Source organism: Dipodomys ordii, unplaced genomic scaffold, assembly GCF_000151885.1.
Source record: "Dipodomys ordii isolate 6190 unplaced genomic scaffold, Dord_2.0 Scaffold21, whole genome shotgun sequence".
Classification (NCBI taxonomy): Eukaryota; Metazoa; Chordata; class Mammalia; order Rodentia; family Heteromyidae; genus Dipodomys; species Dipodomys ordii.
The window spans coordinates 5,611,617-5,636,740 of NW_012267237.1; the positions used below are offsets into that span (position 1 = coordinate 5,611,617).

The 25,124-nt window shown below is 42.1% G+C and overlaps 1 protein-coding gene across 1 annotated transcript in view; it reads right to left on the bottom strand.

Moving 5' to 3' along the window:
- Positions 1–16,232: 16,232 nt before the first annotated feature.
- Sema5a (sema domain, seven thrombospondin repeats (type 1 and type 1-like), transmembrane domain (TM) and short cytoplasmic domain, (semaphorin) 5A) overlaps positions 16,233–25,124 on the bottom strand; it is a 242,964-nt gene continuing 234,072 nt past the window's right edge. The window contains exons 18-21 of the mRNA XM_013013883.1: positions 24,435–24,590; positions 22,785–22,832; positions 18,800–19,011; positions 16,233–17,140 (exon numbers count right to left, since the gene is read on the bottom strand). Coding sequence (XP_012869337.1) covers positions 17,021–17,140; positions 18,800–19,011; positions 22,785–22,832; positions 24,435–24,590 — 536 coding nt within the window. The 3' untranslated portion in view covers positions 16,233–17,020. The remainder of the gene's footprint in view (positions 17,141–18,799; positions 19,012–22,784; positions 22,833–24,434; positions 24,591–25,124) is intronic.

A 25,124-nucleotide genomic window follows, 5' to 3' on the forward strand; every position in this document is an offset into this window, starting at 1 on the left:
TGGAGAAGAGCTGAGATGCTATTGGTCTGAAGGAAGCCTGGACATGTAATTCTCCACACTGTGATGTGAAATGTTTTCTAGTGCCCGTGTGTTCTTCTTTTTGGAAGTAATTATTCTCTGGTTAGCCATGGGCGTACATATATTCTTCCCAAAATTTGCTTTACTTATCATCATGTAGTTCTAGCCTCTTGACAAGTGAGCTAAGTTTCTCCATCCTTCTATATTTTCCTATGTTTTATTCTTCCATATCACTTTATCTGCAATGTAAAATCCAGAGGCCTACCTAAAATATCACAACCTGGTGCCATCTTATTTACCAAAAGTTGTGCTGCTGTCCACTAACAGGTCTGTTGGAAGATATTAGCTCCAGCATGCGCAGTGTGTAGCAAACCGTGATGCCATGTGGTATGCACAGTTGGAAGTTAGGGAAGAAATCACCTGCATTCAACATATAAAATGCTCCATTATTAAAAGTTAAGAAAATGAAAATTCTCCTGTTAATTGTTTTTTTTTTTTTTTTGCTTCTTAGGTTTGAAAGTAACTTCCAAAGAAGCCCTTCTGGTTCTAAAACCCTATCAGCTATGTCAGATATGAAAACAAGGCAAAACTTCATCATCACTGACAGGAGCAGCCTACGGGAATATGCAGCAGTGCCCATCAGAGAAGAAGCAATCTACAGACCAAATCGCCCCTGACCTCACTTTGCTTCCCCTTCATTGTTCTCAGTTCCACAGTTGCATTGGCCCAGGCACCAAAACTAAATTTAAATTGTTTCTATAATCGAAAATAAAAATAAAGGACTGGAAAGGTGGCTCAGTGGTAGAGCACTTGCCTTGCATGCATGAGGCCCTGGGTTCGATTCCTCAGCACCACATAAGCAAAAAGAAAAAAGGCAGAAGTGGCACTGTGGCTCAAGTGGTAGAGCGCTAGCCTTGAGCTGAAGAGCCGAGGGACAGAGCCCAGGCCCAGAGTTCAGGCCCCACAACCAGACCCCAAAATAAATAAATAAATAAATAAAATAAAAATAAAATAATCTCCTTGAGGAAATGAGCATTTCTGTTCAAAGACTCAAGACTCCAGAAATAAAGGTTAGAATCCTAAATTCCAGTTTGGTTGTAAAAGGGAATTTTAGTTTAACATGTCAACATACGCACACAATGTGTCTTGATCCAACCCCCCTTCCTCCCTCCTCCTCTGCCCCTCCCCTCTCCCCAAGCCAATCTCAACAAGCTCCATGGTTCCATTTTCACACATGAACATCAAGTATTCACTCTCCTTCATTTTCTCCATTTGCCCTCTCTCCTCCCATTAGCATCCACCCTCCAGATTGGACCTGTTTTACATTCTTGCCTTTTATTTTCTTTTAGTATATGTTGAAAGGTTTTGCCACAACCTTCACACACATGTACAGTATTTTAATCAGGTAAACATTGGAAGATGTTTCCTCTCACCCTCCTCAATGCTTCCTCTATGATTAGCCTTACTATCCGCCACTCCACCAGAACCATGAGTCCCAACCTCATATATCAACATGCAGCCTCTGTCTTTCTGAAGCTGGCCTACTTTGCCTAGTGCCAATAACGCCGCTCCCATCTGTTGCCTCAAAATGATAGAATATCGTTCTTCTTTATGGTTAACACTCCATTGTGTATATATACTACATTTTCTTGATCAGTTCATCCGTTGCAGGAGACCTGGGTTGCTTCTGTAGCTTGTCTCTTGTGAATAGTGCTGTAATGAACATAGGTGTGTGTAAGTGCCTCTACTACATTCTCACTTATTTTCTTTGGATGGATGCCTAAGCTGATATCACTAGATCATGTGACAGTTCTATTTTTAGTTTTTTGAGGACCCGCCACACGGATTCCCATAGTGCTCACCCTAGTTTACATTTGTATCAACAGGATTTACTACAGTGACGTTGAGGTGTAGGATAAGAGTAGGTATGTCAGAATGATTTTCCCCCCAAATCATCGTAACAACTCTGGGCAGCACGTGAAGACTTTCCTGTGCTCCTGACACACGGCTTAACACAACGGGAATCACTCGGGCTTTGCCAGGCATCCACTCTCATAATCGATGGGCCCGATATTTTCAAGCAAAAATATAACTTTGGATTATTGGATTATAGATTTTGTAAAAGCACATGAATGAAACTGGGCACCTATGACTCATGCCTGTAATCTGAGCTACTCAAGAGGCTAAGATCTGAGGATCAGGGTTCAAAGCCAGCCGAGGCAGGAAAGTCCATGAGACTCTCATCTGCAATTAATTTCCAGAAAACCAGCAGTGGCATTATGGCTCAAAGTGGTAGAGCACTAGTCTTGAGCAAAAGAGCTCAGGGATGGCACCCAGGCCCTGAATTCAAGCTCCATGACTGACCCCAGAGGAGAGACTAAATGAAGTTTTTGACTTATTCTGTAATAATTCTCCCTTACAAGATGGTAAATCATTTCAAATGGCTGAATTTATGACTTCCTCTTGGGCATGTCAGATTCCATAAAAGCTAAATATATGTAGTAATTGCTGAAACACATTTTTAAAAAATGTGCCAGTCCTAAGGCTTGAACTCAAGGCCTGGGCTCTGTTCCCTGAGCTTCTTTGCTCAAGGCTAGTGCTCTGCCACAGAGCTGGTATTCTCTGGGGAATAATACATGACTTCAAAATGCTATGGAGGCAGCTCGTCTGTGGGCATCCACAGGAAACAGGCAAAAGTAAGTATCACTTGATGCGTGATGTCAACCAAGAAGGTCATACATATTCTAAAGGTCCAGAGTGAAAAACAAGGATAACAGAAATATTTAATAAACTTCTTTGCTAAGACTCCAACTTTTTATAGAGAAAAAGAAAAAAACCTCCTTCGTCTCTTTCTTGCTCTCTGAATATATAGATCAAAGTGAACTTAGGGATGGGTAATGAATAGAGAGGTATTTATGTACTGTAAATAAATAACCTAACACACCCCATATGCTCAGATCTCCCAGGAATAGAACCCATTTAGGAGCTTATCCTTCCCATCTACTTCTCTCCCTCACCAGCCTAAAACCACAGGATCATGTGTTCTGGAAAATACATCAAATATGTTGCATTCCTGCCACACCGGTGAGCCTCAGCAATGCTTGTGCTTACTGTACAGCTATTTAAGTGGCTTGAATGGACTTTTAGTGCATATCCTCCAAGTAAAACAGGACTCATTCTCAAATGAAAGTTACAGGAAATTGGAGTAAGTATCAATCTTAAGCTGAAGTTCTCCAAGGAAGTCTGGAACCAAATGATCACTGGACACCACATACTGAGGTGAGATGTCTAGAACAAGCCATTCAGTGAATCAGCCTCTGCCCAGGCCCTCGGAACAGAGCTCTTCTGGGTCGCTGGGACATCCTCCGGCACATACTTTTTGGTTATAATTTTAACAGTTGATATTGTACAACTCTCCTTTGCCTACTGTGATTCTCCCAGTAATAAAACTTGCCTACCTCTGTGATTTCCTACTGAGAATCACACATCCAACTTTATAATTTATACTTAACTAGTGATTGGAAACCCATTCAATTTGATGAATTGTCATCTATATTGTCTCTTGCCAAACAGGAAACCTCCAACAACAGCATAACAACAATTATTTCTATTAGAATACATCTTTATAAGAATATTCTAATCAATAGCATTATAACATCAAGGACGGGATGGCAATAAAATTATTATATAACAACTATAACTCCACCCGATCTTGTGATTTGGTCCATTCCTAATCACACTTTATCATCAATGGTTATTGATGATAATTCTTTTGTAATAGTACTACAAATCATTGCTACAGACTAAAAATTTGAAGTCACATCTATTTTAAACAATGAAAGTTCAAAGTGCTCATTCCTATAAAAACAATGAATTAAATATTGGTTAAGGGAACTAAGATACAGGAACACAGTTTTGCAAGTGAAAGTAAGATGATCACAAAGGCAAAACATTTCCTTAAATGTTACTTAAGTCTATTTTCAGTTTTAACAATGGCCACATTTCCTGGTACTTTAAAAGGCTCCTAATAACTGACTATGTTCTATAAGAACCATTGGATCAGCTTCTTTATATAAGTACAATTTAAGAGCTAGTAAATGCACTTAATAATTCAAAATGCTCTTTTAATATCCTTGTTAACATTTTGTTAATAATGAGCTGACTTTAAATTGCATTACACTTTAGAGTATTGCTTACATTATATATATATATATATTCAATAACCATTTATTAGCTATTCTCATCAAGTATGTAAATTCTAAATTTGCCAGAAGATTTTGTAAATCAAATAGCTAATTCATGCATATACATCATGTGACTCCTTCAAAGTCTTGATCACAACAGTTTGTTTAAACATAGAGGATTAGTTATTTCTAACCCTATAAGGAAAAGCACCTTTCAGATATTAGTTTTTGAATAGTTACTTTTCAATTCTGCTTTCTCTGCAGGGAAAGAAGATGCTGTGTGATTGTTCGTTCATGCGGTTTCCCTTCTTTGAGTCCCTAGATCAGATGAATAGCCACTGCAGACCTGTGTGTGCTCCTCACCTTGACAAATGCACTCAGGGAAGACACAAAGAGAAAATCAACAAGCCCTGTCTATCTGTGAACCCTGAATTTAAAGACCTGCTATGCATGTGCTCTATTAGTCAGTGTGCTGAGCAGACTTAGATGGCAGACACAGATTTGTGGTGGTGTGCACAATGTTAAAACAAAGCCCAGTTCAGTTCTCTCCCCTGAGTCTAGCAAGCACCAAGACCTTTATTCAATCACAGGTGTATCCAACAGGAAGGGCTGCCCTCAGATCAAAAGAGACGGGGGTAGCTACAGGAAATGAACACTTCAATGGTTGATAGATGACAGCCTTTGCTAACCCTGACCACCAGGCAGGAGATGTTAGGAACACATACTCCAGCCTCATTCTCTTCTCACTATCCAAGCTAAACCAGAAGCTCAGAGACACTGGAGCTAAGACAGTCCCTTAAGTTCAGTCCATTAAGGCACACACAGTGCAATGGAGAAAGCAGGAGCAGAGCTTAGGATAAAATGGAGCAGACTCCACAGAGTTGCCACTGTTTTTTGTTGTTGTTGTTGGTTTTTTTTTTACTGGAGACCCTTTCACTGAGGCCACCGTCTTGAAGGTCAGCCCTTCCCCCAGCTCTTACACTGTGTGTGTGTGTGTGGGGTGGTGGTGGTCTTAGAAACTTGATCAGTGTGATGTCACCAGAGATCAAAGACACCATCTCATGAATCAGGGTCTCCTCAGCTTCAGACTGCACACCTGGCATTAAGTATCTACTGGAAATGCATCTTTATCAACTAAGTATTCAAGTGATTGGCCTAAGATTTAGTTTTTTCATGTTATGAGAGGATTCTGGTTGACTGGAGAGTAAGAAATATAGTTGAACAAAACTCATACAGACATGCCCCTAGCATGGTACTTATTTCAGTGATATATTCCTTACCCTCTTCCCCTCCCCCGCTTTGCCAGGCCATTTCCACTGAACTTCTCTGCTCATGCCCATAAGCTTCTTGTCCTCTGGAAATGGCCTCCTGAAGAGAAACTGCTCCTTAATGGACAATCTCCAAGCATCCCATAGTCCCATTCTGTCATCTGCCATGTTTGTCCTCTAATCCAGCCCTGATTTATCTCCAAACATAAAGAAGTCTCCCGGGCCACAAACTCTACTCTCAGCCACCATCTCTACATACAATTCTAATCTCTAAAAGTCAATTCTAGCCACTTAAGAGTCAGATGCATGATGGTTTAATGTTAAATTCCCTAAATGAATAATTAAGGGCAAATAAATCCATTCTCCCCATTTGCAATTCTAGCAAGTTTTCTATCTGCTGGATGTTCCTTGCTTCTCTGCTCTCACTGGCATTTCTCTTCCTATACTGCTTCCAGAAAACATCAAATCCCTCTCTCCTTTGTGTATTCTCTCACCTGGACACCTCTCAGGAGAGCCCTCTCTGTTTCACTACTTGAAGTGGAAAAAAATCCAAGTATTTCTTTCAAATTCAACCCAGCAAAGAGCTCAGCACATTGTAACTTTCAACCAATGTTTTGTTGCATAAAAATAATGTAAAAGTTAAGTACTGTTCCTCAATTGACTCACTGAATTCCTATAAAAATCTCAGTGCAATAAATGTACTTATAACCCCATCTTAGATATAAAAGAATTTACAAGTATTTGTTCCAGTGAAAAGCAAGTGATTAATTAGGGAACTCCTGGAAAAATCACTCTTGTCTGCCTCTTACCCCTGCAGTGCATATTGTGTCAGATGCTCTTGAGCTTTTGATTTGCCCCATGGCTTAGGATAGGGGCTGCTGGCTACGCAGACATATTTCAGTCTCAAAACCCTGACATAGATTCGTTGTTGTAGATTGCAAAACTAGATTATGGGTTCTAGATATTGAAAATTCTTATATACAATAGGAAGTTAGGAAAGGAGATGAATGCACATGGAAAGGAGAACATGTGTAGAATGCTCTGGGTTTGTTATTTTATCAAAACAGTTCTCAAGGCCTTAGCTTATTTAATGTTGTCAAAGCCAGCATAATGTAGGCTTAAATTTATCCTCATCTTCTAGATAAGGAAATTAAGACTCTGGATGTGAAGGCTCTATAATGGGTACATAGATTAAACAAAACGAACAGAGAGGAAACAAAAACCAACAACAAAACCAACAAAAAATCCAAAACAGAATGAAAAAATGGCAAAGAATGATACATTTTTTTTTGGGGGGGGTCCGGTCCTGGGGCTTGAACTCTGGGCCTGGGTGCTGTCCCTTAGCTCTTCAGCTCAAGGTTAGCACTCTACCACTTGAGCCACAGCACCATTTCTGGCTTTTTTCTTTTGCTTATGTGGTGCTGAGGAATCGAACGCAGGGCCACTGAGCCACCTTCCCAGCTCCGAATGATACCTTTTTATAGTATGAATATTACAACCAGCACACCAAGACTCTAATGGTGACAAAGTCTTTCCTAATACAAAGGATATACTTTCCCCCATTTCGAAATATTTTTGTTATTGAAAAAGTGATGTACAGAAGGTTAGTTACATAAGTCAGGTAATGAATACATTCCTTTTTGAACAGTGTCACCTCCTCCCTCTTCTCCCAGTTTTTCCTTCCCGACCTCCTTCCCCCAGAAGTTGTACAGTTAATTTTCAACATAGTGTCTCATAAGCAACATTACTGAATTAGTTCACTCTTTGCCTCATTATTTCTGTAATCTCTCTTATCCTCCCTGAAACAGACAAACATACACAAAACGAAATGTACAGAAATCAAAGATAGTGACAAAAGAAAAAAAATAAATAAAAAACAAAAGCAAAATAACAAAAACTTTTGTTTCCATTTCTTGGAATTCCTTTCAATACACATCATTTTATATGATGATATGCACATAGCTATTGAGCCCTTACAATCCTCTTCTAAGAATGTCTTCCTTTGTCTTACTGTGTGAATGTCGTCTTGTATAACTTATAATACACAAGTGTAATTTTTGTCTTTTACCATCCAGTGTGTTTACTTGTAGAATTATAGTCACATTCTAGTTACACCAAATGAGGGAGACAATGCAACCTATGCTTCTTTGGGTCTAGCCAACTTCACTTAATATATTTTTTTCCCAAGTCTTTCCATTTCCTTGGGAATATTATCATTCCTTTCTGATGGAAGAGTAGTATTCCATTGTGTTTGTATACCACATTTTTTCTTGATCTATTCATCCAGTAAGGGACAGCTGGGCTGATTCTATATCTTGGGTAGGGTAAACAATGCTGCAATGAACATGATTGTGCTGGTAGCTTTAGAGTGGCCTTGTTTGGGGTCTACTGGGTAATTTCCCAGGAACAGAATTGCTGGGTCATAGGGAAGCTCTATGTTTAGGTTTTTGAGGAATCTCCACACTGCTTTCTAGAGTGGTTAAACAAGTTTACATTCCCACCAACAGTCCAGTAGTGCTCCCTTTTGGTCATGTCCCCTCCAGCATTTGTTATTGTTAGTTTTCTTGATCATAGCCATTCTCACTGGGGTGAGGTAGAATCTCAATGTTGTCTTCATTTGCATTTCTTTTATGGCCAGAGATGTTGAATGCTTCTTCATGTGTCTATTGGCCATTCTTCTCAGAAGTCTCTCTTTAAGTCTTTAATCATTGTATCCCTTGGGTTGTTGTTTCTCTGAGGATTTATTTGATGGTGGGGGACTGGTGGTGGTTAATTTTTTGAGTTTTAAGTATATTTTAGATATGAGGCTCTTGTCGGATGCATAGCTGGTAAAAATCTCCCATTCTGTGGGCTTTCTATTTATCTTGCTAGCTAGGTCCTTTGCTAGGCAGCAAGTCTTCAGTTTGATGCAATCCCATTTATCTAGTCTTTCTTTGATTTGTTGTGATTCTGGATCTTTACCTAGAAAGTTTTGACTTTTGCCAAGGAGACCTAACTCTTCCTGTCATGTTTTCATGGCATCTGTCCTTCCATTGAGGTCTTTGATCCACCTGACATTGATTCTGGTGCAGGGTTGTATGTAAGGATCTACCTTCAATATTCTGCATGTATACAGCCAACTTTGCCAACACTATTTGTTGTAGAGGCCATCTTTCTTCCATTTTGCTTTTGGATCCCTTATCATATACTAGGAGGCTATAGCTCTGTGGTCTCATTTCTGGATCTACTATTCTGTTCCATTGATCCTCAGGCCTATTCTTGTGCCAGTACCACGCTGTTTCTATTACTATTGCTTTGTAATAGAGTTTCAAGTTTGGTATTGATCTTCTTCCAACGCTGTTCTTCCTGCTAAGGATTGTTTTTATTATGTGGGGTCTTTTATTAGTCCATATGAATTTTTGGATTGCTCTCTATATATCACTGAAGAACATTGCTGTGATTTTAATGGGTATGTCACTGAATTTGTAGATAGCTTTGGGCAGTATTGTCATTTTCATGACATTAATCTATCCAATCCAGAAGCATGGAAGATTTTTCCATTTCCCTAAGTTTCCTTTTTTTTATTTTTATTGGTCCGGTCGTGGGGCCTGAACTCTGGGCTTGGGCACTGTCCCTGAGCTCTTCAGCTCAAGGCTAGCGCTCTACCACTTGAGCCACAGCACCACTTCTGGCTTTTTTCTTCTTTTTGCTTATGTGGTGCTGAGGAAACGAACCCAGGGCCTCATGCACGCAAGGCAAGCACTCTACCACTGAGCCACCTTCCCAGCCCCCTAAGTTTCCTTTTTTTTCTCCAGATTTTTAATGTTTTCATAATAGAGGTCATTCACATCCGAGGTTTTTTTTCTTTTTTAGATTATTAAAATGGAGTTGCTTTCCTGATTTCAGTTTTGATTTTCTCATTATTGACATACAGAAAAGCAACTGACTTTGGTGGGTTAATTTTATACCCTGCCACTTTAGCAAAGTTTCAGATCAGCTCAAGTAACTTGGGGGAGGAGTATATAGGATTCTTTAAAGACAAGATCATGTCATCTGTAAAGAGAGATAGTTTTGCTTCTTTCCCTATTTGGATCTCCTTTGTTTTTCTCTTGCCTTATTGCTCTTGCTAGGAATTTTAGTACTATGTTGAAGTAGAGTAGCGAGAGTGGACACAAGATGCATTTTCAATTGTTTTGCTGGGTATGTATATCCAGAGTGCAGGAAGCTGCATAGATCTCATTATTTTGAGCTAGGTGGCATGCTAATATGTGGTCTTGTATCCATGAGAAAGTCACAGGCCTCCCATTCCAAAGCTCAAGACTATCCATGTTTGATGGACAAGGAGGAGTTATGGAATGGGCAGGTTCTCCTCACAGCTGGAGCAGCTGCAAGATAGGATAGCATTGCCGTCTTCTCTGCCTCCACTGATGTGAGGTCTAGAGCTGGTACTTTGTGGGGTTCCAAGAGTTTGGGAAGGTCTCTGCTGCTGGGCCATATGCCATTGCCACTCTCCAAGGTGGAGGCCACTGTCACCAGAGCAGTGACCTTACTAAGTACATCCAGGCAGGTGTAGAGAAAGTCCTACCTGACCAGTTGTCCTGCAGTGAGCTTCCCAGAAGTCTGGTGTTCTGGACATCTGGCACTCTAGGGTGTACAGGCAGGTCTCTACATCTCTCGTCTCTAGCCCAGCCCTCCTTCCCAGGTCATGGCCTCTTGTCTGCACTTCTCTGTGAGGCTCTAGCTCAAGTCACCTGTCTGTGGTGCCTACCTCCTAGATGCTGGGTACCACATTTAAATCATGATGAGATTCAGGTTTGAGGAAAGATAGGAAGATATAGATAAGTCATTCAACATTTTCTGGATTCTCAGCTTTAGTCAAGTGCCTCTGGTTGTGAAGTCAAGTCTCCGACTTTTTATCTGAAGAAAGTGAAGAGAATTTCCTCTTGAGAAAATAGCTTTTCCTTACATGAAGGAATCATATAAATACCCAAGTAGAACCTGGCAGACTCTGTAACACCCACATTTTCAGTGAACATCATTGGTTTGATTTTATAAGCAAAATCATATCTATTTAAAAGTGAGAATATTTTTCAGAAAAAGTCTCAGATATGATTGTAGGACATATTCATTTTCTATTATCTACCTCTACTGTACACTCTCCACAATCAGTCATTTTCACGATCTTCACAGATTAGGCCTGGAAACATACTTTAATGGAGAAATATGCTATTAAATTTCAAAGCAATTCAGAAAGATATTGCAAATTGTATTTCAACTTTATTTTTAAATATCATTGACAAAAATTCTAAGATGGAATATGTGAGCAGCACATGACACCATGTAAATATTTGAATATGATAGAAAATGATAGTAATGATTCATCCTACTTTCTCGACTACCACTCAAATATGTATTCTTCATGGAAGACAAAAAAATTTACTATTTTTCTAAATGAGATTAAAGTTATTTAACACTGTAACATTTCATTAAGTTTACCTGATTTTATTTTGTTACATTAATTTAGAACTTTGATATTAAGCATACTTTTTCAGCTATTGGCCAACTGAGAATATAGGTACATATAATATTATGCTTTTGTATATTTATGTATGTATATGTAGATACATGTTAGACATATAAATACACATACCTGGTTGCATATTCTTTTAAAATGAAATCCTGAATATTGACATACTGAGATATGAAAATTTAAATTCTGAAATGATTATTTAGTGAAAGGTGAACGTTTAAATACTGAACTGTGGCTTTCCTATGATGTGGCCAAGTATCTGTAGCTGTGCATTCAAGAACCACCTTGTGATGGTGTACTTGACACCACTCAATCCATCATCAATAGGCCCGGTACCCACCCCTTGTAAACAGAAAATACATTGTCCTTCCTTATCATGTAGTTCTTAGTGCCCCGGACATTTTTCTGCAAGTTCTTTCAACATCCTCTCAAGTCTGCATGATCCTGTTCTGTTACCCCATCCCCACCCCCTCCAGGTCCCTGAGGACCAGAAGGTAAAATGAGAGCTTGTCATGGGGTTTGTCGAGAAGCCACGCCACAGTCTCACTCTATGGGACTGGATCTTCCAGGGAGCTTTAGTGCATCTCAGGGCGCAGTGTACTTGGGAGCTAGGCAAAGAAGAAAAGCTACTAAGTTGTTTCCTAAATGGTAGGATTTATTGTAATACTCACATATAACTGAGACAAATTATTTACATAAAGTATAAGTACAAAAAATATAATACATTTTATATTGTACATAATTAGGATTCTCTGACTTTGTCTCCCTCCCTTGAATGTTGGCAGAAAGAGATGAGAAGGAGAATAAGAGGGGGGACTAGAGAAGGAAGATGGCGGCATAGGGTAGTATTCAGAGATTCTTTGTGAATTGTTTAAAAAAGTGAATAGGGTGGAAATGAAGATCTTGGTAATGCATCAAGGTTAGTGAGCACACATTTTCACTGCTGGAACCATGGCCAGTTGCAGGTTTATGACTGTGTAGAGCAGGTAGGTTCTAATGATATCTGGGGAAGGCCCCAATACCCCATTCACCTCTTTCCTGAAGCTCCACATTTAATCCAATGCAAGAAAGAATAAGCCCCTTCCTAGATTACCACAATTAGGGCCTTAAACTGATATTTCCTGATAACACTGTATCAGGTGTCAGTAAATTTAAGACCAGAAAAGTGACTAACAGAAACTAAATAAAAAATGTAATACCACTAGAAAATGCACTGGCTCATGTCTAAAAAGGTTCAAAGGGAATCTTAAAAACCAAATGTCGGAATTGAAAATTTTCAAAAAAGTGTGGTGTGCAATCACTTGTGAGGAAACACAAAAACAACCCACCAACAGTCCCACAGAGAAAATTCCATTTTCTCATTCCAATGGAGGAGAAATGCAAAGCTATTTCACTCTTGAAAAGGCTGTTATTATCATTAGTCAACATTGTCTATTACAATTAATTGTGAGATCACTAACTCTCTGCAAGTTAGTTGATGAATTGTTGAAGTTATTTTGGAGCAGTTTCAATGAAAGAAAAATTATAAAGAAACCATCTCAAATAAGTTTATTTTGTACCACAAAACAGGCAACAGCATATAAACACAAAATAAGCCATAACATGTTTAAAGTCAAACCAAGTGGCATCACACATAACTTCTGCCACACACTGGAAAAATCCAACACTGGACCTCGCTTGTGCATTTTCTGGCCAATGGTGAGGGCGTGAGTGGTGCTTCTGGGAACCTGGGACGAAGGTTTCTGCTATGCTTTCTTTCGAAGTGCAGAAGTTCAAGTTTCAAGTTTGATTTTACTCCAGTCACGGAATAAGATAAAACCAATCAACTTTAGCATAAAAAACATTTGATTGGCTGTTTTGTCATGTGTGTGTTTGTGTGTGTGTGAGTTTTGACATTGGAATAAAATGATGAAATATAGCAGGCAGTTTTCTAGGTGGTTCTTTTCCATCCTTATTGTCTTCTACCAGCTGTTGGCAGCCTATGTCTGATTTTCCTATAGCCACAGAAACAAACCCTCTGACTTTCACAGGCATCATATTGACATTCCCATTAAGAACAGACACAAGAGCTTTCTGGAAGATGAAATCATGTGAAGTCAACCTGTGGGAAGCTGAGTGTGCTAGCCTCAGTTCTGAACACACCACTGTCCCGCTCTGAGATTCTTGGCCACTTTCTATTCCTGAGTTCAGAGAGGCACGCAGGCGATCGGCTTCCAACTCTCCAATCAACTCTCTGCTTCTCCTGGCAACCAAGTACACCCAGTGGTAACGACGAGTCATCATTTAAACAAGGCACTAGCAACTCTGTACAAGGAAGTAAATCATCTGCATTTGTAGAGAAGACAGCTCAACATTGCTTTAAGTATGACAGAAAAATTTTACCATTTTCCAGGATCCAGATTTTCTCTCTACTCGTGTTTATTTAACATTTGAACTAGTTGACAGGAGTTAGAAATCTGAGCAAGGAGAGGGTCACAATGAAACACTGGCCTCAGATTTCTGATGAGATAAGAAGAGGTGACTTTCTTGCCCAACTTACATTTTGGTTTAGAAATGCCACAGACTGTGTTTTCACCTCAGCTTTTCTCCTTCTGGATTTGAACATGTCCTTGACTAGCTATGTTCATTCACTAGGTGAACACAGTAGAGTATGAGTGAGCATGGGGAACAGACTTGAATGTAGCAGAACAGGATCATTTAAAAAGACTACAGTCTAGCCTGGTGCTGGTGGCTCACGCCTGTAGTCCTAGCTATGTAGGAGCTGAGATCTGAAGATCATGGTTCAAAAACAGTCTGGGCAGGAGAGTCTGTGAGACTCTTATCTCCAATAAACCACCAGAAAACTGGAAGTGGCTCTATGGCTCAAGTGGTAGAGCGCTTGCCTTGAGCTGAAGAGTTCAGGGACAGTGCCCAGGCCCAGAACTCAAGCCCCATGACCGACAAAAAAAAAAAAAAGACTACATTCTAACAAAAGGATTCCATAGGGAACTTTGGGCAGGCTCTGAATTCGGTTTTCATGGGTTTCTATGTAATTCATAGTGTGAACTATATTTTAAAATGAGAACAGATCTGCATTCCTGATGTTTTATAATATATGCCACATTTCTGTTAATGTGATGAGTAATGAAAAATTTCAAAAAAGAGCATTTTGATCCTTCTCCTAATAAATGTGTATCTGTAATGTTATATGAGCCATTGTCAAAGTTGCTACCAAGAATTCAATATGATCTCTTGTTCACTGCTTTTCAATTTCTAAAAGGGAAAAGAAGCAAGGATCAAAGTAATATTTTCCTTTATTAGGTTATCAGAACAGACAACATGAAGGCCTTGGCTCAGTATTTGTAGAGTTATGAAATGCTTTTAAACCAAATTGAGTTGATGATCACAATAAGAAGGAATAGCAGAAGTAAATGTGCGAATGGTGGATAGCCATAGCAATATACTGTGCATAGTAGGCCCTTTTGTGCATTTCTTAGGTCAAAATGAACATGAAGCTTTATGATCCACACCCATTGCCCAAAGATGCAGGGTGCTGGAAATGGCTTCTAGAATCTGATCGATGATAACGTTAGGTAATCACAGAGGAGGATGACAGGTGATCACATACATATGGGTGTGCTACATCAACATAACGGGAGTGTGAGGGCGACTGACTGTGTTGGGCGTGACCAGAGCCATCTGTGAATTCCACAGTTTGCAGCTGAGTTGATTCAAGGTTGCTGTTTTAACTAAATGTCTTTTAAAAAATGGTTAAATTACTAGAACAGTAGGGCTCAACATCGTCACATCACTTGCAAAAGTGGCAGCGTGAATACTGTGTGAACACTGGCGGCTGCGGTCTCTGTTTGGAGGCCCACAGGCTTCTTTTGTGGCAGTAGTAGTGTACTTAGTAGAGTTAGCCCATGTTCCACTCAGAATGAGGAAGCCTCCCTGAGACGGAAGGGCACCTCAAAGCTAGAGAAAGCTGATTGCCCTGGGGCCAAATTGACCGAGGGGCTTGAAAGCATCATGGAAATTCTCAAAGAAAACAGTAGACAATCATAAAAATACTTTTAAAGTAAAAGCTAACTCAAATCATACTAAACCACCTGCTACTCTCATCAATAATAGAACAGCCTGGAAGGGAGTGGTGGCGAGGAAATCGAGGAAACCAGAGAGACAGGGAACTAGAAGTGAGTCTTGCTTCCTTTTCACTCTGTGTGTTATCCATGAAATGAATCCCCCTGGGGAGTGGGGAAGGCTGGGTCATGAAGTAAGATGGATTAAAGTCCAGTTTGGATGCCATTTAGAAAGCATTTCTCATCTAGTCCAGTGACAAGTTCTTGAAATATTAGTATCCTTTGCAAGAAAAATAAGATGACCTTTCAAGCTAAGAAAATATTCAGGAGGGGGAGATTAAACAAAACAAAAGCTATGTGCTACACAATGAGGAATTTCTCCTTAACAAACAAGTGATTCAGATGAGCTGACGCTTCCCATCAGTTCAGAAGAATCAATCAGGCAGGGATCTGCTATATTTGTGTGACTGGATTTTACTGCAGGAGTGTGACCGAGAACGCTGCCGTGTCAGAGGCCCTGTAGAATCTCACCAGCAGACTCCTCAAGACCTCAGGCAGCCCACCTGCCGTTTTCACCATGTCTGCAAATCTGGTTTATCTGAAGATATTTTGAACTCCAGAATTTCATTTTCAGGATTTTTCTAACACTTTCTGAGACTTCTTCTTTACCTCAAATATTGGGTAAAACATACGCTACAAAACGTGTGTTCCTCACCTCCCAGAATGCACCTCTTCACAGACTGGCAGTTTCTTTCACCCATAGGAACAGGTATTAATGTCTATTTAGGCATTTATCATAAGGGCCACAGGGGGCAGACGAACCTTCTCAATGCTGCCTTTACTGTTCACATGACTGCCATATGCTGTGTGTCAGATGTTAAGGAGTAACACTGATTGTTTGGGGGAACCTCGAGGAATGGTCTTATAAATACTTGGAAATGTTAACCAAAGATGAAAGGTTGAGACCACAAGCATCGTTTGACCTCTCATTTTCAGCCCCAAACTTCTCAGGGTGAACTTGAACCACCATTGCCTCCAAGGAGGGAGGGGCCGGGTGAGGTGAGCATGGTGCACAGGGTGGACTTAAAGAAAAGGCGTTGAGTCCAGCCCTGTGCCCCCCCTGCCCGGGGGCACTGGGACCTCACTTCCTGCCTGGAGGATGGGCTCTCCACGGTACTTGCCATACATCAGCTACACCAGGGAGGTGGAAGAGAAAGGAAAGAGGCCTGCGTCTCAGTCTCACATCTTTCAACACTTGGTATAATACCACAGAAGACATTTAAACAGTCATTGTTCATTGCTGTGCAGTACTTTCAATACTTTCTCAAATCGGTACCCTAAATGTTCCAGATATTTCTGCGCAGGTAGATGGGAAATGTGGGGCTCCCTGGGCTCCATCTGCTCACTCCTGGGTGATGATGCACAGAATGCCCACGGTCAGGCTGCAGGAGGTGCAAGTCAGACAAGCCCCGGGGTCCTAGGGCCTGGGTGAGAATCATCCCCATGGCCGGAATCCACGGTCTTCACGAGGGCAAATGCTAGCAGCTGCGTGGAGGGAGGGGCATCTCGGGTAAAGTGCGTGTTTTGTCAAATTCAAATCACGTGAAGACTTGTACTCAAAGGGCAGATGACTTTTCATTCCTAAAATTGAGTGGTACCTTTGTAAAACGAAGTAATGAAAATAACCAATCTGTTAGAGCACGGCGATGGACCCAATTAAAAATGAAAACAGAAATGAAAACACTTCACACTGCCGCTCATTCGATGGTTTGTTGTAGACCAGATTTTCACCAAGTTACACTTAGATTTCGTTGTTGTTGCTTACAAGGAGCGTATTTTTGGTAGCAATGGGACAATCTTGGCTAGAAATGCACTTGAACTTGATCCAAGCATCCTATCTGAAGCCTCAGGAACTTGGGCGGTCATGTAGCACAGGCTTCGCAAAACAGGGGATTTACAAGAAGCCAAAAACTATATGAGCTATTAGTACTCATCGTAATTATTGAGATCTGTGAAGTAGGCATTGGAATAGGTCTTCCCAGTGAGATGTGGGTTGAAGTATTTGTTTCTTTCCTCCAGGATCAAGTTGTTCTTGTTAAATGCCTGTAAAATACATTTAAAAGCATTTCAGAATGCTAAGTAAGTCATATTTCAGAAGGAACACAATTAGGACTATTGTATTGAGTTTGATCTCTCCCAAGGAGAGCCATTACTTTTAAAAGTATGTTCGCACTTATTGATTCCTCAAGTTATTTGCCTAATAGTATCAGTGGACTCGGCTGTCTTTAATATCTTCCGATCAATTTTGAGACTTTAGTCAGAAAAGAAGTGAGAGAAAGAAAACCCAGATCTAAATCTCCAGAAAGTCTAAAACCCAAGTATTTTCAAGTTAATGGACTAATTATGAGTATTAGCACATATACTTAAGTCTATACTAAAGTAGCTTTTGGATTTCCATGGGTAGGGACAGTCATTGGCAGTATCTACAATGAATATTTAATGATGTAATCCTAATGCCAAATTTCTCTTCATTCTGCCCTCATCAGAAGGTAACCACCATGGCCATCTGTGACACAGATGCCCTGCCTCATTAACAGCCATTAAAGCCATCCGCAAATTCAAAGAGCTAAGTCATGACAGGTAGAGGTTAAGTATTGACAGGGTAAAGCTAAAAATGAAGCAGGGTAGACAGAAGTAAAAGATTTCCAGAATTATTTTGGGCCAGGTATTGGAAGAAAGTTTCAGAAGGATTCAACAAATCCTAGTCAGCTGTCTGTGCTCTTAAATATTTTTCCCTTGAAAGCCTTACATGTTTGCAGGGAGTAATTGTTTTTTTTTAATTTTATTTTTTTTTTGTGAACACAAAATTGGGTTTGAACTGAGTACTTTATACTTGCCAGGAAGACACTTGAGCAATGTCCCTGGTCCTTTTGCGTCCCTTGATTTTTGAATAGGGTCTCATGTTTATGCTGCTCTGAACTGTGACCCTCTCATTTATGCTCTCCATGTAGCTGGAATAAGAGGGATGGATATCCCAGGTACAGTTGAGATGGAATCGCAGGAACTTTCTGACTGGGCTAGCCTTGAACTGCCTCTAGAGTTACAAAGATTACAGACTACATGATCACATGCCCTGCCACTAAAGCAGCATTCTGATAAGCTATGGATGGTAGGTAGAAACAGACTCATTTTACTGTCTTCTGCTACCTAACATAAAAAGACCTCAAGAGGTCTGGGTGCTGGAATCTCCCTGTGAGGAGCATGTGCTGAGGCTCTGGCTCATCTGTGCGGGTAAAAAGAGCGTGCTGGGTCTGTCAGCCTCATCCCGGCCCGTTTTGGAGACTCAGGAAGAGCCACAGCTACTGTTTGCTGGGGTAAAACTGTATGGATTGTTATACCCACGTGAACGATGCAGTCCAGGAGCATTTTTGAAAGAGAGGTGGCTAGCTCCTTTCTGACTCTGTCCCCCTTACTGCAGTGCACCTGTACAGTCCCCGTGACCGGGGACTGCTTTCTGTTGTAAGATTTCTCCAGATTCAGAAATCGTGGATGAGGTGATCTTCTCATACTTACTCTGTTGCTATTCATTTCCCTTTCTTCACTTACATTCCCAGGAGACACTATGTTCTCACACAGGCAAAGCAAAGCTAAAAATGCAGTTGCTCTAGAGAAGGGCCCCTTAACTCATCTCCAACTCTTCCCAGGGCTGCCGCCACTATCACAGAGCTCCGGGTCCCCCTGCCTTCACTGTCAGTTCTTTACCTTGATGGCCTCCACCGAGTCATACTTGTCCAGTTTGTTGATGTGGTTAGTGATGCTGGTATTGAGGGGCGCGGGAGAGACGGGGTGGATGACCGTGGCGTCGTGGGACTGCTGCTGGTACCGCTGGCAGTAGGTGTAGACAAGCAGAGTGAGCAGGCAGCCGAGGATGGAGCTGCTGAGCCCCACGGCAATCATGTGGAACATGTTGAACTCTGCGGGAGGGAGCAAAGTGAGACCACGCTGGAAAAGAACCTGCTACCTACCTAGCTGCTCCAAAAGCAAAAACAAAAGAAGCCCATGTGGATTCCTACACTAAGGAATCAGAGACCTCTCCTGGGAAATGTCAGGGCCACAAAGAAATCTCTTCACAGTGAGCACTGTGCACACACGCGCTCGTGGGTTCAAAGTCCATGCACTGCATCTTTAAGCCTTTCTATACCAGCAGAGGATTTTCTTTGGAGGCTTGTGTCACAGTTTTTGTGTTTCAAGAGCATCACGATTGTTTCTGCCCTACCAGGTTCTCATGGAGCTGTGTATTCGGGTCTCTTAGCAGCTGAGCTTCTAGCATGCTGTGGCCGAGGTCAGAGTAAGAACCCATTGCCTGCTTCCCATTCCTGCTAACCAGAAAGAAGCTCTCCTCTGTGAATGACTCCTTAGTCCTCTCTTTTTAAAAGTTATTTTGTTTTGCTTAAAATACTTCCCATGTAGACGCATCCTAATGTCATCCACTCTACTGTTCATACGAGTATCGTACAATTTACTAACTTCATTGAGTCCTGAGTGCAATGCAAGTCTTGCTTCTCCCACGCCTGAGCCTTCCTGCAGATGGCCAAGACTGCCTGCTCTCTGCACGGTGCACCGTGTTTATACTTGCATACTTGTGATTTTATGAAAAAATTGGCTTCTTCTAAAGCAGTGCAAGATTTTTGCTAAAGAAATAAAACATGGTCTTTTCAGTAGCCACAAGGTAATTCTCTTCTGACCTACTGCCTTTCTCTTTACTTACTTTCCATGAGAATAAAACATCCAAAAACAAGGAGTTGCCTCAGCCTTACAACTCCAAAACAGGAATGGCTTCAGTGGTACAAAGTCTGGTAGGACCTGAGCAGCCTTAGGGAAGAATGCAGGCCTCCCCATGGGAAACATTACAGCAATGCTCTGTGAGTATCTGGGTAGTAGCACATGGGCCAGGCCCAGAGCTGAGCTTAGCGAGAGTCCCAGAAAGTTAGACATACCCTCCCTATAAGATGCAATAGCATCATGTGAATAGCTACCCATGGTTAGTGCTCTCAGAACCAGAGCACATCCAGGGGACACCCGGCGTTCCCCAGGTGTCCCCTCCGTACACCTTGGGGTGCCATTTGGGAGAAGTCCAACTGTGGCCTGTCAGCCCTGGGCCAAGTATGGCTCTGGAGATGCCTGCTGGGCCTCCACACATGGTCCTGGTCATGGAGTAGAGCATGCTGGTTCGCAGGGAGAGGAGAGCCCTGAAGTGCCTGGAGGGCTGGCGTGTCTGCCACTGCGGCCTCCTCCCTGAGCATTCACAGCTGCTTTTCCTGTGCTTTGGAATCCTTGTGCCCAGCCCGAGCACTTAGGAAAGTCAGCCACCAAGGCCCACTTGGCTGTAACTCTGGGTGTTAAGCTCATTAGGTTACTCTTCACCAGAAGTCCAGCACACGCCGGGACTTCCCTCCCCAGGGGTCTGACTGAGTCCTTCCTGCTCACCATGAACCCTGGAGTGGCTGATAGACGCCACAGGAAGTCATGGGGGAGACGCGTGGCTGTCACCCCCAACAGGTGAGAGGCTCTGGTTTCCTCTGAGCTTTCCCTGGGTGGCTTTCTACTCAGGTTTTCAGGAGCCTGAGGCTTTGACAGCTAGCCATGCCTCCTGAGCCAACGAAGCCACCTCCTCCTGGGTTCACTCACAATCCCCTTGTCAGCACTGAACAAGAGCTGGTGCAGCTCCTAACACAGAGGGCTGGGCATTGCATGCTGGGCAATGCAGGGACGTAGTCAGCACGCCCCACAGTACCTACTTCACTCTTCCACTGCTAGCTTAATCAACGGCAGCAAGACCGTGGAAGGACTTGCTTCACTGACCTCTGGCCTTTCCTTTCCTGGGTATGTCCACAGATCCTCTGGAGACGGAGAACTGTCAGCTTGTGACAGTTGGGCTCTAGAATGTTTTGACTGTAACACTCACTGAAGCTGCACTTAAAGTAAGCAAGTGCCATTTCACTGGAGTTTTCATTTCTTTGTACTTTAGCTGTTAGAACTCCCCAGGGTCAGTGCCACATAGCGATAAAAAATACTTTCCACTGCACTGATAACTCATATTTCATCACAACACGCAGAAGATGTATGATGGTGTCCGTATGCAGACACTTTGTCAATAGTTAAATGAATCATGCCCGCAGGTGTCTGGGGACTCTGGGGCACCTGACATCTTTATGACAATAACGTAGGCTTTGTGTCTCCTGCAACCAAAAATAGCTAAGTTGAGAAAGCTCAACAGGGGCATATTTTCTGCAGAGGGAAAAATAGTGCCTATTAAATCTCTTTTGAATCTGCTTTACTGTGCCTCTTGCCTTTGAATATGCTTTTTTCCCCCTATGTTGCTGTTCTGGGGTCAATAAAAATGGAATAGAGACCAACAACCCAGTTAGTTTAAGAGAATGATCCCCCCTCCCCCATCAAGTTTGGTTGATTTTTTTCTCAACAAGCGGAGCAAACATCTCTGTTCTCTTCCTACATATCCCCTGCCACCAGAGCTAGGTAATTACTTGTTTTCATCTCTTAGCCCTTCATTACAGTCTATCTGATCTCTTATTTGTTTTAGGCTGGAATGCCAACATCAGAAGCTTAAACATTGAAGACAGCCCATTCCAAATAGCAAGGCATAATTACAGTTTCTGTGGATTAGTCGATAGCATCCCCAAGGTTGGATCTGGCTTGGCTAGTAATGGTGCACAGGTGGTCCTGACACCAAAAACAGTCTTCTGAGACATGAATGGGCTTTGCATGGGGCCTCCCGTATGCTCAAGGCATTGAATGAACTTAGTAAAGCAGGGAGGTGTGGCTGGGGAAATGAGGAATACAAGCACAGAACAAGCAGTCAGTTTGGCTGGGTGACCCCCTCCAACCCCCTACCCCCTGTCTACCTTGTCCTTCCTGAGGAAGGAAACATACCTTATGAACTATTCTGTTCCTTACTTGTTGGCTCCTGAGAACAGACATCGCTGACCCAGTCTCCTAGCTGGGACTGTGAGAATTGCTACCTGACCCATCTGTGGTGCTCTGGCTGTTTCTCACTTCCAGGATCCCACCCGGATGCCCGTGTGAACTGTGGGTGTGGACCAATGGCCTCACCCCTTGGAGCTTGTAAGCAGATAAAATGCAGGCGTCCAGTGCCTTTCCCACAATTCCTAATGGCACAACCGCTGAGAGGTAGGCTTTTGCCACTCCTGGGGCAGGGCAGGGTGAGCTGAGCTGACTGATACTATTGCCCAGAATCTCATTTTTTCCCACATCTCATGGCACCATCGTTAAAGAGGTTGGTTCTATATAGCCTGGAATCTATGGAGATTACGTAACATACAAGCACAAGCCTCAAATCATTTTTCTAGAATCTGAAAGTGTCAAGTAGTTCCAAAACCCTTCTCTGAGTCCAAGGCTGTTATGTAAAGAACCATGGACTGCGTTATATGCAGAAATACTCTGTGAGGAGCAGAGGAGACACTTTCTGCCCAAAGCATTTATTAGTCTCTGGCACATTGTGATAGAAACACTGGCCTCATGACCCAACTGACTTTGAGACCTGCGGATCCGTATGTTCAATGTACATTTATCACCAGGCAATGATGTTTGCAATCTAGAAGTTTCCTCAATGTGTCCTAGACCAACAGCAGAAACAGAACAGACGAAAGAAACATGGTTGGAGTCTGCAAGAATGCCAGTAAGAAAATGACCAGGAGAAGGAGCTTACCTCCACACCTTTTCTCTTCTACACTGCTGGATCTTGCCACCGATACTTCTGGGGAAAAGAAAAGTCCAATCACAATAGAGAAAGGCTATTGAGAAGGAAGTCTACACAGATGCTGATTGGTTTTTAAAAATATGTATTTTCATTTGTTTTAATCAACCTGAGATGCATCTAAGTCACCTGCAGTAGGAAGGGGCAGAGAACTGCATCTCAAAAAGAAAATGTTGAAACCAGGGTACTCGCTCATTGTCTGTTTCTCCCTATGTTGTTTGCTGAGGAGACCTTACTATGTTCTGGTATGAGTTTCATTTTACTTCATTTTCATAAAAGCCAATTTTGTCACACTGCTTGCAGAGGGAAAGATGTAGGGGCCAATTTGCCGTAGTTCATAGGAAACAGCCATAACATTGGGCTGGGAAGGTGGCTCAGTGGTAGAGCGCTTGCCTTGCATGCCTGAGGCCCTGGGTTCGATTCCTCAGCACCACATAAGCAAAAAGAAAAAAGCCAGAAGTGGCGCTGTGGCTCAAGTGGTAGAGCACGAGCCGTGAGCTGAAGACCTGAGGGACAGTGCCCAGGCCCAGAGTTCAGGACCCACAACCGGACAGTGCCCAGGCTCAGAGTTTAGGTCCCACGACTGGACAGTGCCCAGGCTCAGAGTTTAGGTCCCACGACCGGACCCTCCCCCCCCAAAAAAGGAAACAGCCATAACAGAGTTACTATTCAGGAGTCCATTTGCCCCTTACCATGCTGTGTGTGAAATACAGAATCAAGTTGCTAGTGAGAGGAAGGCCCTCTAGGCATTGTAACCCAAGAAATACAGTATTTCAGAAGTCTAGACATATAATGCTATCCTGTACTGATTTTTCAATAATTAAAACTATGACTATATGCAAAACGTTTTTGTAGTTCCATACCACATATGGTAGAAGTGCCTTACAAGGCAATAGTAAGTTGCTTTCTTTAGGTATTAATGTCTTTTTCACAAACAGAGGGAAATAATAAAGCAAATTTGGCTGGTAGAACCAAACCCTATCATCTTTGGTCAGAGTTTGTTCATCACGATGGTCTACAACACAGTCCCACAGGGCTTAGCAGGTAATGGTAAAAGATTTACTTATGTCCAAAGCACCAGGTCTCCTGGGTAAATATAAGGGGTGATTAGCACCCCATAAACTGGACTCCAATTTCACACTGCAAAGCCTGTGGCAAGAAGGCTAGCTAATTTCTCCTCCAAGGTGTAAAATAATGGTAGGTATTAATTTCCCCAGATCAACCAAAGGTTACATGAAGAGAATGACCTTTTTTCCCTGAAAAATCGAGCATACACAGCATTGCCAAAGCATTTAAGACCAAAATAACCAAACAATCGACTTTCAATCTGAATAAAATATTCTGACTATTCTAATACAGTCAATAAGTATGGAAAGCATAGTCTCCACAAGTCTTAATCTCATGAGCTAAATTTCAAGTCTAACTCTGTGGTTCTCTACAGATCTATACTTTAACCACCTTGAAACCACAAGAGTTGATTTAATCATTTCTACTCTACCCAACACAGCCTCGGAGAAGAGATAAATCTCTGACCTACAAATCGTTCTTACTCACTAACATTGGGATGATTTTGTTCACACTGATAAACATCTCTGCCCTCACCTGGGATGAAATTAGAGTCAAAAACGCATGGCCGGCTCTCCGTGGTGTTTCCGGAACACTGACTGCCCACAGGAAACAGAAGTATGCAGTGACGAGCTCGGATCTGGATGCCTGAGGTGTCACACGCAGACCAGTCTGACCACTCCGACCAGCTCTCTGCAGTGACCAGGAAGTGACGGGGGAGGGGGAGAGATCGTTACCATCTTGGAAGCACTGTCATGTCAAGTCATATGTGTGTGTGCGTGTACACACATATATACATACATACAGTAGTTTTTTAACAGTTCTGTGCATAAATGTGATGCAGTCATACCCTCTGAACAATCCAGTAAAAACACAAGGATAAGCTCAAAGATGAACACACAAGATGGCTCAAGCCTGTCATCCTAGCTACTCAGGAGGCTGAGATCTGAGGATCGTGATTTGAAGCCAGCCCGGGAAGGAAAGGTAGTGAGACTCTTGTCTCCAATAAAATACTCAGAAAAGGCTGGAAGTTGCACTGTGGGGAGTTAATGAGAAGTCTATCAGGGAAGATAAAACACGTTCTCCTCTGGTATAAAACAACTTGCACAGGAATATATCAAAGGTATGGGGCAGAATTCATTTTATTTCCAGCCTACGGGCTAAAGAGTGTGAGGTCAATGCACAAATCTTAGGTCAAAGCCAAAAGAAGAGCAATCAAAAGATCAC